General features: G+C 39.5%; 2 protein-coding genes across 3 annotated transcripts in view; one reads left to right on the forward strand and one right to left on the reverse strand.

Annotated features, from left to right (window-relative positions):
* LOC145259862 (uncharacterized) overlaps positions 1-4045 on the reverse strand; it is a 72732-nt gene extending 68687 nt beyond the window's left edge. For both annotated transcript variants that reach the window (XM_080117709.1, XM_080117707.1), the window contains exon 1: positions 3937-4045. In XM_080117709.1, coding sequence (XP_079973835.1) covers positions 3937-3997 — 61 coding nt within the window. In that variant the 5' untranslated portion in view covers positions 3998-4045. The remainder of the gene's footprint in view (positions 1-3936) is intronic.
* LOC145259863 (ubiquitin-conjugating enzyme E2 Z-like) overlaps positions 1-13538 on the forward strand; it is a gene marked incomplete at its 3' end in the record, with an annotated part of 243922 nt that overhangs the window by 117167 nt on the left and 113217 nt on the right.

The raw sequence follows: 13538 nt of genomic DNA on the forward strand, positions 1-13538 counted from the left end.
GCTCTCTGCATATAAATGTGCAAAAACGTCCCACAAGATAAACTCCCCTGGCTTTCTAAGGTTGATTTTCAGATTTCTCGATAAAAAACACCACATAGGTGCAATTTTCTAGGCCAGAACCTAAATACTTTTCAAAATATTTACAATTTTGTAACGATGGGTAGTCCTGTCACGACACGTTGCGACAGTCTTTTTTTGGTCTCTTGGCCTGATTTTGACTGGGCTCAAAAACAGGGTTCCTATTGCTTGCTGGATCTGAAATTTGGCAGTTCATCATAACTTATAATAATCTCACAGGGGTCAAAAGGATAAAAAATATTCTGAGGGGTGGGCTGAGGTGGCATGGAATGCCCCATCGTCCATACAAGTATTCAATTTCTTGGTATATGGACCAGATTGACTAAACCAAGATAACATCTGCTGGTCCATCTCTCCCTTACCCTTTTTTAACGACAACAACAGGAAAATCGTTTCTTGTATGTTCTCAGATGACGCTGGCTTGGATGAGAACTGTTTATCTTTAAAAACATCTGATTTCTCTACATTATCTAAGGCAATTAATGTCTTAGAAAAGGTTTTAAGATTCGGTGATAAGTTATGACACCGAAGCACTGACACCTATAAAAGAGCTAACTTGTTGCTCTTTTCTTGCATGCAAAGCAAAGTTTTTCCCTTTAAATTGGATTATTTAAAACAACCTTCAAATAAGATTGCACCTTCAAGTGTAGCGCCCCTTGGCTTATTCCTAGATGAGGATGGTCTGATGCGAACCAGAGGATGCATTCAGAACTCTAAAGTTCTTCCCTTCAAAGTAAAATTCCCTATTCTGTTAGGAAAAAATCATCACCTAACCAAACTGGTTATTAATGAAACACAATTTGCTGCCACATGGGGACAAATTCTACCCTTAGCAAGTTAAGGTTATCCAGTTTATGGATCCTCCAAGGACGACAAACAGTGAAGATATTTCTCCACAGTTGCATTACATATAAAAGGATCAATTCGTTACCCTGCAAGGCCCCTCTAGGTCTCAACTACCCTCACATAGGGTAAATTTTGTCCACTCCTTCAAACAGGTGGGTGTGGATTTTACAGGCCATTTTTTGTTAAATACAATGAACAAGAATTGTACGCTCTGTTGTTTACTTGTATGAGCTTGCGTGCTATCAATCTGGAACTTCTAGTAGACATGAGCACACGTTTATTCCTATTAACCTTTATCAGGTTCACCAATTTATTTTGGTATACATTCCATGTGTATTCCGATAATGCCAAGTCATTCTTAGCATCGGGCATTATCTTATCAGGCGTATTTGTCTCTAACGACTTTAAAGAACATTTTAAGTCTACTTCTATTAATCACCTTACCATTTCCCTTTATTCTGCTTGGCAAGAGGGAGCATGTTAAACAGTGTTTGATAAAATTGATGTGTAGGAGGAAGGTTGTTATTTCGAATTTCTAACCGCTCTCTTAGACGTGCAAATGATAGGCCACTCATGTTTATATCAGCATCGGGTAGACGTTTTGATAATCTGACCTCTAACTACTTTCTGCAAACGGGCTATCACTCTCGCTTGCTAATTAATAATTATGGTTGTAAGGAACTGTGTCCAGATCCTCCTAATAAAACTACACTTCTTTGTTCCCTTGAACTAAAGGACAAATTTATTAATAAATTCAAGCTCATTTGGCATAATGACTGTCGCTTAGGTAAGTGAATAAGGGACGACTTCCCCCCACTCCCAAAGGTGTTTGTAGGTGAGATTGTGCTCATTAAATCTCCAGATAAGTCTCAACCCTTCTGGAGTCTAGGCAAAATACTTACTTAGACTAATCGTCAGTAATGACGATAAAGTTTGCTCGGCCTGTGTATTGAAGAACGCTAAAACATATTTTTCCCCTTTGAACTAAAGAGTGATTCTGAGTCTGCGCCAGCAGAATCTATGGAAGAAGAGGTCCCCCTTCTCCTGCCTTGCTTGTTCGGTTGCTAATGATGAATCAACCCCCATGACTCCTTTTAAACATCTTTTATCTTTAAGTAAAATTTAGTTTTAATTTAAAATGAAAAATAATTTATGTATAATAAATACAAGTGATGCAGCAAAAGATTTTGCAGAATTTATTTGTGCTACTCGCTCTCTCCATATAAATTTATAAAGATACGAACAGATTCATTCACCGAAGTCCCGTTGATTCGTTCCATTTGACTTTTTTTTTATCGCAAGGTCAAGGCTGCTTATTGGTAAACGAACGAGAAACCACGTTGTTTTTTTATTCATTCAATGTTTACACACGTTAATTGTGCATTTCTCGAGTTTCGATGGGTAAAACAAATGACTCTTCATATAATAATGCTTAAGATAAGAAACATTTTTAATGCCTTATTTTTATCATTATCACCCGCAAACCGTATGTAGAGCGACATTACCAATGTTTGTTTATTTTTAACAAACATTGCAGTCAGGAGGATACAAAAAAGTAACTGGAAGCGTAAATCAAAATTATCATGCAACTCGAGCAACAAAATTCAACAAAACTATGACGGTTATGATTTATTTCAAATTTTATTGCTTTTAATTTCTGAATAAAATGGATATTTCCGCACAGAATGTTGACAATATTAAAGTATGCGTGGGAGGCGAGATAACCCTGCATCCTGGGTTACTTCAAACTTGATAAAAGTAAACATTGATTTAGTGTCTGTCTCTCATATACGATTCAACGTTTCAGAAAATATTTTTTTTAATTACTTAATTACTAAAACTTTGTTTTAAATAATAAATTGTTTCGGGATAATGCCTAAACGCACCCAACCCAAGCCCATTTCACCATCAATAATTTCAGGGACTAAAATGGGATTTAACTTTCAAAAAAAAAAAAAAAAAAAAAAAAAAAAAAAAAAAAACTTAAAAATGTTTCGAAATTTTTTTAGATGAGGATTGATGATTTTTTATCATTTCCATTGCTTAGAGTACTATGTTCATCTTGGATATTATTTCCACAACGTTTCGGCCGATGTAATCTCCGACCTTCAGGTGTGTTACCCAACCTCGTGTATTAAATAAAAGGTTTCGTTCGAAATTCCATAGAATTAGAGGTCGACATAATCATTCACGAGTTTGACAAGACGCACCTGAATGAAGTCGAGGTTACGTCGGCCGAAACGTTGTAAAAAAATAACATCCAAGAAATAATAGAAATCAATTTTTGCTTCTTTAAAATTTCCTCGTTAACGTAAAAGTGCAAGAAGTTAATTTTTTATCGTTTTATTATTATTATTATTATTATTATTATTATTATTATTATTATTATTATTCGAATTGGATTTTCGCATTTTCATTTTATCATTTTGTAAACATTTCTTTCTTAGTCTTATTGAACTAATTTATTTTATTAACTTTAAGACTAAACACTAACCTTAGATCGGATGCTACCAATCTCAGATTAATATATTTTTTAATTTAGAAAAATATTTACAAACAAAAATTATTTGTAAGTTTGTTTTTGTTTTTAATGTCGTTATTTTATACTTTTAAGAAAGTCACATTAAAGTTCCTTTTCTTTTTAAGATGAAGAATATTAGTTTTTTTTTGTTTGTTTTTTCTTAAATTAATTTTATCTCGCTCCTAAATTTCTGACCAGAATAGGAATCTGTTAGCGTAACTATTACAAATAAAGGAAACAATATTCGATATTCATTAACAATTAATGGAAATCGATAGAAATAGAAATAAATGTAAATAATGAACGAGCTTTTTGGAACGACTGCTACTAATTCCGCCACCGGACACTTCCGGTCGTTACTTGTTTGACTCAAACCGGGTCGGCAGTTTTCTCCGTGAAGACTCTGGACTGTGTCTTCCAAATCAACAATCCTACTAAGATTGCTTCTCAGAGTTTACTATTGAAGATTGACAAAAGTAAAATTAACTCACACGGAAGTGGAAGATGCCCATCTCTGTCTGTCTGAGTTAAGCTTCCGTCGGTATCCGCCATAATTGATATGAAACTTGGTTGGAAAGAAATAACTCGTCACGTGACTACTGACTTCCGGATCTAGCGTTTTTCTCTCTAGTCAATCAAGTACATCACTTCTTCTTCTTTTCCTTCTTTTTTACAAGTTTTATTTTTAAAATTCTTTCTAGTTTGCTGATTTTATTATGCGAACAAATGCTTCTACTTTAAGTGTGTTCATATCCATTCAACTGAAAATCAAACTTTGATTCCTTACTTAACTACTTGAAGGGTAAAAAACAAAAATGTTTGAAATAAAAGGTAATTTTAATACTATATTGTCTTAAGGATAAGAAAATGAAACATTAAATCAAAACATAAATTATTGATTCAAAACATGTTTGTATCCAATAATTTTTGTACATTTATTTTAGTTTACAAAAACTTTGACAATTTCTTTTCGACTGGCTCTGCTTAATGCTGGACATTTTGAAACACAGGTTTCTCTAAATGAATCAATATTTTATCTAATGTTTTGTGAAAGGTGCCAAGCGAGCATACAACTAAACTACAAGGTAGAGGTAGACACAAAGGCAAAAAGAAAATGTCAATAACAAAAGAAGAATATGACAGACACTGATATTCGTTTGAAGATGACGGATTTTGTGTTTTATTTACTGAGAAACAAAATGATAAATTTGTAGGTAATGGAGATCGTATATTCAGGATCAGTCCAAGTGAGATGGGATCAGTCGCTGGAAACTGGTAGCTGAACGTCAGCGGGAACTGGATCAGGTAGCTGGACGTCAGTGGGCTCTGGAACAGGGCAGATAAACGTCAGTGAGCACTGGAAGAGATGGTTAGACATCAGCGAGCACTGAAAAGGGTGGCTGGACGTCAAGAGGCACTGGAACGAGGAACCAAACATCAGTAGGCTCTGCAACAGATAGCTGCAGAAAGCGATGAAAGCTCCCATAGGTGCTGGAGGCTGCGGAAAGTGTTGAAAGCTGCAGTAGGTTCTGGAAGCTGCAGGAGGCGCTGAAGTGAGCCGGAGTTTGCTGGTTGTAGAAGGTAGGCATGCAGGAATTTACATACAGGTAGTTTGTAGTAGTAGCTTGTGAAAGTAAATCCTGAAAAAGGCTGTTTGATTCGCAAATAGTAAGTTGTTGTAGTTAGCCTTGAAAAAGGGCTGTTTGATTTGTGAATTCGTTTCGCAACTACAGCAGTTGATTAACACACACGTCGAACTTCTAATCACACTGATGCAGTTGATACACACTGTCCTCGATCTTCTGAACATACTCCTTTTATTGTCCAAGGGTTCGTCATCAGCCAATCGGCGGCCAGAAAAACAGTCACGTGAGGCCTGGCGTCATCGCTCAATAATCTTACAAAAACCACAGCCGCCATTTTTAATTTCTGCCCTCCCTGTGATCCTCCCAGCAGGTAAGACAATGCGCGCTAACATGTGGTCGCTTTCTTCCTTCATTCTGTTCGACTTTACACCCCCCCCCTGGTCTCAAGATCACACATGCAGCATTGTGGCCGCGGTCGTTTGTTACGGACACTTCTATGGAGGGGGATTAGCTGAACTTTTTCATCTTCATCAGAGCTACTTGGGTCAGTGTCCACAGTCCTACTATCCGGCTGCGCTCCATCTTCATCCGAAGAAGGGGTAACAGACCTGTCGCCATTTACGTTGCCAGCAGTCCTTCCATCAAGCTGGGCCCCATCGTCATTGGGGCTCTCAGAAGTGGCGCTAGAACTATTGCCATCTGTACTGAGGTTCTTAGCCATGTCATCACAGCAATGGGGCATAGGTCGGATCCACATTTCATCATTGGATGATTCATCACTTTCGCTGTTCGCCATTTGGTTTGTATCAAGAGCGGGCCGGACATCCCTCACATGCCGTGGAGTACCATCAACCTGCACAGCCTGCTCACTAATTATGCCGGTGATCCGTCCTCTTCTGAAACTGGTCGTACATTGGTTATTGGGAGGCCTTACCCAGATGGTGTCCCCTAACTTGTACCGTCCTTGTGTCCTCTTCTGATTAGGCAGGCAGGCGTCAATGCCCTTAACACACACTCGATAGCAATGTATCGCATTAGCAGGTGCACTTTCAGCAGTCGCGTGATCCTTTGGTGTTGTATTGTACCTATATACTGCCTCTGCAATCGTACATTGCTTTCTTGCTGCTATCTTCTTCACACTTCGGTGGCACCGCTCTGCTATACCGTTGCCACTCGGTACATACACACACCTGTGTCTAAGCCGGATCCCCCACTCCTCTATGAAACGCCTGAATTCTCCGCTGCAAAAGGCTGTGTCGTTGTCAGTGAGAATCTCTTCAGGTGGCCCCCGCTCGTAAAATATGGACTCTAATTGACGGATGACACTAGCCGAGTCCTGTCTTGTTAATAGTCGCCAGATCGCAAACCTCGTTGGTCCGCAATCAATCAGTGTGAGGAAGTGCTGACCACCATAATGGGTTATATCCATGCCCAGTCGGCTCCAATTCTCGTCGACTTCCAGCCGACCTTTCTGCCATTTGGTGGGAGCAGGGTAGATTGACTGGCATATTTGGCATTCCTTGACCACTGCTTCTACTTTGCTTTTGGACACTGACAGGTTGGTTAAGTGTACGAAATAATATGTCCGTCTCACTCCGGGGTGTCCACTGTCATGATGTACCTTCTTTATTTTATCCATCTCCTCAACAGAGGCAGCACATAAAGACCCTGGTTCGACTTCTTTCTTCATTGCGTCGAACCATCTCTGGGGCACACGTGTAAGTCTATCAGCAAGATTGCAGGTTGAAGTGACAAGCACCGCATTCACCAATAGGTCGTACTCTTCCACCAACTTCCTTATTGTCTCCAACCTTCGTCTGATTAGCATTTCGGTATCCGCCTTGGTGCACACTCTCGTTTTGCCTGTTAGTGTGTCAACTATCCAGTGGTATACGCACAGCGAATCTGTGCGTATGCATAATTCTTTGACTTTCCACTGGAGTGCCAAGTTTATTCCTTTTATTACCGCATCCAACTCTGCCAGGTTGATGTGAGCAGCATCATCCATTGATCGCAACCAGCAGGCGTCCTCAATCACAGACCCGTTCATCTCCAATAGTGCCCCAATCACGAGGGAGCTCGCATCCACCCACACATTTAGCCTGTGTCCCTGGATGCACCAATCTCCTTTAGCAGGGTCCTCCTGCTTGACTCTTGTGATGGTCTCCTTCACCATGCGCAGCAACAGATTGTCCACCGTTTCGTCATCCCAGCCTTTAGTAACTGCACTCGCCCTCCTCTTCATGATGGCTGTCGCGGCCCGAGTCCATCCACCTACTGGTAAGTGTCCCACCAGTTTTCCACACAGGGAAAATATAGCCCACCTCGTGAGGACAGGGGCACTTTAGGAACTGCAGTTCCGCGCCCCCACTTCAAGGTCCCTCGCTCCTGTTGAACGCTCAACCCCAAGACACAAGCGCCATCCTCCAAGCGTTCTGGATCCTTACACATCAGTCCAAGTTCGGCTAGCTTGGCCCTCACACGTGATGATGGCACAATGTCTTCATTCACGTATATGTCGTCAAGGTATGCTGATGTCCCCTCTTTTATGGTCTTATCCTGTGACAATACAGCATTGACGATCGTCTTCATTATTTAGGGCGCAACGTTCAGCCCAAAGCCCAGTCTTGTGAGGCAATACCTCCTACCGGCAAACACTACCGTCTGAAATGGCCACATTGTCTCACTAACCTGGACCTGCAGATATGCTCTTCTCAGATCCAACAAGGACACATTAGAACCCAGCTGGCGCCACTCTCGTAGTTTGCTAGCACACACGTCAGCATCAGCTGTGAACGCATCAACATATGAGTTCAGTTCTCGGTAGTCCATTACCGGCCTGACTTTGGCTTTGTTGTGCTGAGCAACCGCCATTAATGGGATCAGACCCTTAGGAGGTTCAAGTTTCTTGTATGGGTAGGGAATTAGCCAGCCATCCTTGATCCATTTGCGAAGTTCTTCTTTGTACGCAGGCTTCATGTGGTCGGGCACATGGTATTCAGTTATTCCATTCTGCAGTTTGGCTGGTTCCCGGTTTTCTGGCCACTTCCATCAGGCAGTCCAAGCCCTCTTTTGCTCGTCAAATTCGACGCTGAAGTCTGGTTGGTCGATTCTTAGTGCAACACACACTGGGGCTTTCCCCTGAAAATGTACCGCCCCCGTCGCCATTATATAGACACCACCAAGGGCTCTGATGGCATCATATCCTAGGAACAGGTTAAAACTCAGGGGATTTTTTAGCACTACCAGCGCCTCTAGGTTAGCGGAGCTTCCATTTTTCGTCCGAATGTTTACATTGCCCACCCACAACATGTGCACGTCTCTCCACTGATAGTAGTCACTCTGACGTTCTTCTTTCTCCATATGTGGCAGAGATCTGCACATACGATAGTGCAGGAGCATCCGGATTGAGGAGTGCTGAGCACAGTGTTTTGTTGATATATACCGGGATGATCGGCAGCGTCTCATTTAATTTCTGCGTGGGGAAGAGGTCGACGCTGACACCTTGTCCCCGGTTCCGTTTTCCGGACAGTCTTGAGCTATATGACCAGTTTCCTTACACCAGTAGCAGCGACCAGCTGTTGGTTGTTGCTGGCAGTTCCTTGCAATGTGGCCCTGTCCATTGCATCTGTAGCATATGATTCCACCACGTGGACCGTGTTCCTGATACGGTTTCTTATCAGTCGGTGTGGACTGAGCAGCAGCAATTACTGGTTCCCTCATCTCGGAGTAATTCTTCATTACAGTCCTGGCCCGATCTACTAGGTCATTAAGGGGGCAACGAATCTGCACTTGAGCAAGCTCGTAGTAGTTGCTTTGCTCCTGTCGGGAGTCCTGCTAGCAATTTGCATGCTAAGGCCCGCTCAGGCAGTCCACCAAACAACACTGTCAACTTCATCAGCTCTGCCAAGTACACGTCGACCGTTTCGCCTGGACGTAAGGTCCTTACCTCAAGTTGCTCCCAAGCTGTGGTGGGGTCAATCGCAAACGCCTTGAACAGCGCCGCCTTGATTTTCTCATGGTCCTGTTTGCCCTCATGGCTGAGCTGTTGATACACCGCAAAGGCGCCGCCGGACAAACACAGAGGAACAACATGTTCAAAGTTTTTTACGCCAGACAAAAGGCAATGTAATTCTACCTTTACCACCCACTCAATTACCGGGGTCGATCCATCAAACTCTGGTATTAATTTGAGGTCAATTTTTCCCCACATTTCGCCGAAATAGCTTGAATTCGTTTCGCAACTACAGCAGTTGATTAACACACACGTCGAACTTCTAATCACACTGATGCAGTTGATACACACTGTCCTCGATCTTCTGAACATACTTCTTTTATTGTCCAAGCGTTCGTCATCAGCCAATCAGTGGCCAGAAAAACAGTCACGTGAGGCCTGATGTCATTGCTCAATAATCTTACAAAAACCACAGCTGCCATTTTTAATTTCATTTCTGCCCTCCCTGTGATCCTCCCAGCAAGTAAGACAACACGCGCAGACACGTGGTCGCTTTCTTCCTTCATTCTGTTCAACTTTACAATTTGCAAATAGTAAGTTGTTGTAGTTAGCCTTGAAAAAAGGCTGTTTGATTTGCAAATAGTAAGTTGTTGTAGTTAGCCATGGAAAAGGGCTGTTTGATTTGCAAATAGTAAGTTGTTGTAGTTAGCCTTGGAAAAGGGCTGTTTGATTTGCAAATAGTAAGTTGTAGTTAGAGTTGAAAGGAGCTGTTTTATTTGAAAATAGTAAGTTGTTGTAGTTAGTCTTGAAAAGGGCAGTTTGATTTGCAAATAGTAAGTTGTTGTAGTTAGCCTTGGAAAAGGGCTGTTTGATTTGCAAATAATAAGTTGTTGTAGTTAGCCTTGGAAAAGGGCTGTTTGATTTGCAAATAGTAAGTTGTAGTTAGAGTTGAAAGGAGCTGTTTTATTTGCAAATAGTAAGTTGTTGTAGTTAGTCTTGGAAAAGGGCTGTTTGATTTGCAAATAGTAAGTTGTAGTAAGAGTTGAAAGGAGCTGTTTTATTTGCAAATAGTAAGTTGTTGTAGTTAGTCTTGAAAAGGGCAGTTTGATTTGCAAATAGTAAGTTGTTGTAGTTAGCCTTGGAAAAGGGCTGTTTGATTTGCAAATAATAAGTTGTTGTAGTTAGCCTTGGAAAAGGGCTGTTTGATTTGCAAATAGTAAGTTGTTGTAGTTAGCCTTGGAAAATAGCTGTTTGATTTGCAAATAGTAAGTTGTAGTTAGAGTTGAAAGGGCAGTTTGATTTGCAAATAGTAAGTTGTTGTAGTTAGCCATGGAAAAGGGCTATTCGATTTGCAAATAATAAGTTGTTGTAGTTAGCCTTGGAAAAGGGCTGTTTGATTTGCAAATAGTAAGTTGTTGTAGTTAGCCATGGAAAAGAGCTGTTTGATTTGCAAATAGTAAGTTGTTGTAGTTAGCCTTGGAAAAGGGCTGCTTGATTTGCAAATAGTAAGTTGTAGTAAGAGTTGAAAGGGCAGTTTGATTTGCAAATAGTAAGTTGTTGTAGTTAGCCATGGAAAAGGGCTATTCGATTTGCAAATAATAAGTTGTTGTAGTTAGCCTTGGAAAAGGGCTGTTTGATTTGCAAATAGTAAGTTGTAGTTAGAGTTGAAAGGGCAGTTTGATTTGCAAATAGTAAGTTGTTGTAGTTAGCCATGGAAAAGGGCTATTCGATTTGCAAATAATAAGTTGTTGTAGTTAGCCTTGGAAAAGGGCTGTTTGATTTGCAAATAGTAAGTTGTTGTAGTTAGCCATGGAAAAGAGCTGTTTGATTTGCAAATAGTAAGTTGTTGTAGTTAGCCTTGGAAAAGGGCTGTTTGATTTGCAAATAGTAAGTTGTAGTAAGAGTTGAAAGGAGCTGTTTTATTTGCAAATAGTAAGTTGTTGTAGTTAGTCTTGAAAAGGGCAGTTTGATTTGCAAATAGTAAGTTGTTGTAGTTAGCCTTGGAAAAGGGCTGTTTGATTTGCAAATAATAAGTTGTTGTAGTTAGCCTTGGAAAAGGGCTGTTTGATTTGCAAATAGTAAGTTGTTGTAGTTAGCCTTGGAAAATAGCTGTTTGATTTGCAAATAGTAAGTTGTAGTTAGAGTTGAAAGGAGCTGTTTGATTTGCAAATAATAAGTTGTTGTAGTTAGCCTTGGAAAATAGCTGTTTGATTTGCAAATAGTAAGTTGTTGTAGTTAGCCTTGGAAAATAGCTGTTTGATTTGCAAATAATAAGTTGTTGTAGTTAGCCTTGGAAAAGAGCTGTTTGATTTGCAAATAATAAGTTGTTGTAGTTAGCCTTGGAAAAGGGCTGTTTTATTTGCAAATAGTAAGTTGTTGTAGTTAGCCTCGGAAAATAGCTGTTTGATTTGCAAATAGTAAGTTGTTGTAGTTAGCCATGGAAAAGGGCTGTTTGATTTGCAAATAGTAAGTTGTTGTAGTTAGCCTTGGAAAATAGCTGTTTGATTTGCAAATAGTAAGTTGTAGTTAGAGTTGAAAGGAGCTGTTTGATTTGCAAATAGTAAGTTGTTGTAGTTAGCCTTGGAAAATAGCTGTTTGATTTGCAAATAGTAAGTTGTTGTTGTTAGCCTTGGAAAATAGCTGTTTGATTTGCAAATAATAAGTTGTTGTAGTTAGCCATGGAAAAGGGCTGTTTGATTTGCAAATAGTAAGTTGTTGTAGTTAGCCTTGGAAAATAGCTGTTTGATTTGCAAATAGTAAGTTGTTGTAGTTAGCCTTGGAAAAGGGCTGTTTGATTTGCAAATAGTAAGTTGTTGTAGTTAGCCATGGAAAAGAGCTGTTTGATTTGCAAATAGTAAGTTGTTGTAGTTAGCCTTGGAAAAGGGCTGTTTGATTTGCAAATAGTAAGTTGTAGTAAGAGTTGAAAGGGCAGTTTGATTTGCAAATAGTAAGTTGTTGTAGTTAGCCATGGAAAAGGGCTATTCGATTTGCAAATAATAAGTTGTTGTAGTTAGCCTTGGAAAAGGGCTGTTTGATTTGCAAATAGTAAGTTGTAGTTAGAGTTGAAAGGGCAGTTTGATTTGCAAATAGTAAGTTGTTGTAGTTAGCCATGGAAAAGGGCTATTCGATTTGCAAATAATAAGTTGTTGTAGTTAGCCTTGGAAAAGGGCTGTTTGATTTGCAAATAGTAAGTTGTTGTAGTTAGCCATGGAAAAGAGCTGTTTGATTTGCAAATAGTAAGTTGTTGTAGTTAGCCTTGGAAAAGGGCTGTTTGATTTGCAAATAGTAAGTTGTAGTAAGAGTTGAAAGGAGCTGTTTTATTTGCAAATAGTAAGTTGTTGTAGTTAGTCTTGAAAAGGGCAGTTTGATTTGCAAATAGTAAGTTGTTGTAGTTAGCCTTGGAAAAGGGCTGTTTGATTTGCAAATAATAAGTTGTTGTAGTTAGCCTTGGAAAAGGGCTGTTTGATTTGCAAATAGTAAGTTGTTGTAGTTAGCCTTGGAAAATAGCTGTTTGATTTGCAAATAGTAAGTTGTAGTTAGAGTTGAAAGGAGCTGTTTGATTTGCAAATAATAAGTTGTTGTAGTTAGCCTTGGAAAATAGCTGTTTGATTTGCAAATAGTAAGTTGTTGTAGTTAGCCTTGGAAAATAGCTGTTTGATTTGCAAATAATAAGTTGTTGTAGTTAGCCTTGGAAAAGAGCTGTTTGATTTGCAAATAATAAGTTGTTGTAGTTAGCCTTGGAAAAGGGCTGTTTTATTTGCAAATAGTAAGTTGTTGTAGTTAGCCTCGGAAAATAGCTGTTTGATTTGCAAATAGTAAGTTGTTGTAGTTAGCCATGGAAAAGGGCTGTTTGATTTGCAAATAGTAAGTTGTTGTAGTTAGCCTTGGAAAATAGCTGTTTGATTTGCAAATAGTAAGTTGTAGTTAGAGTTGAAAGGAGCTGTTTGATTTGCAAATAGTAAGTTGTTGTAGTTAGCCTTGGAAAATAGCTGTTTGATTTGCAAATAGTAAGTTGTTGTTGTTAGCCTTGGAAAATAGCTGTTTGATTTGCAAATAATAAGTTGTTGTAGTTAGCCATGGAAAAGGGCTGTTTGATTTCAAATAGTAAGTTGTTGTAGTTAGCCTTGGAAAATAGCTGTTTGATTTGCAAATAGTAAGTTGTTGTAGTTAGCCATGGAAAAGGGCTGTTTGATTTGCAAATAGTAAGTTGTTGTAGTTAGCCTTGGAAAATAGCTGTTTGATTTGCAAATAGTAAGTTGTAGTTAGAGTTGAAAGGAGCTGTTTGATTTGCAAATAATAAGTTGTTGTAGTTAGCCTTGGAAAATAGCTGTTTGATTTGCAAATAGTAAGTTGTTGTTGTTAGCCTTGGAAAATAGCTGTTTTATTTGCAAATAGTAAGTTGTTGTAGTTAGCCTCGGAAAATAGCTGTTTGATTTGCAAATAGTAAGTTGTTGTAGTTAGCCATGGAAAAGGGCTGTTTGATTTGCAAATAGTAAGTTGTTGTAGTTAGCCTTGGAAAATAGCTGTTTGATTTGCAAATAGTAAGTTGTTG

Source organism: Euprymna scolopes, chromosome 35 (genome assembly GCF_053919585.1).
Source record: "Euprymna scolopes isolate OS-2025 chromosome 35, ASM5391958v1, whole genome shotgun sequence".
Lineage (NCBI taxonomy): Eukaryota > Metazoa > Mollusca > Cephalopoda > Sepiida > Sepiolidae > Euprymna > Euprymna scolopes.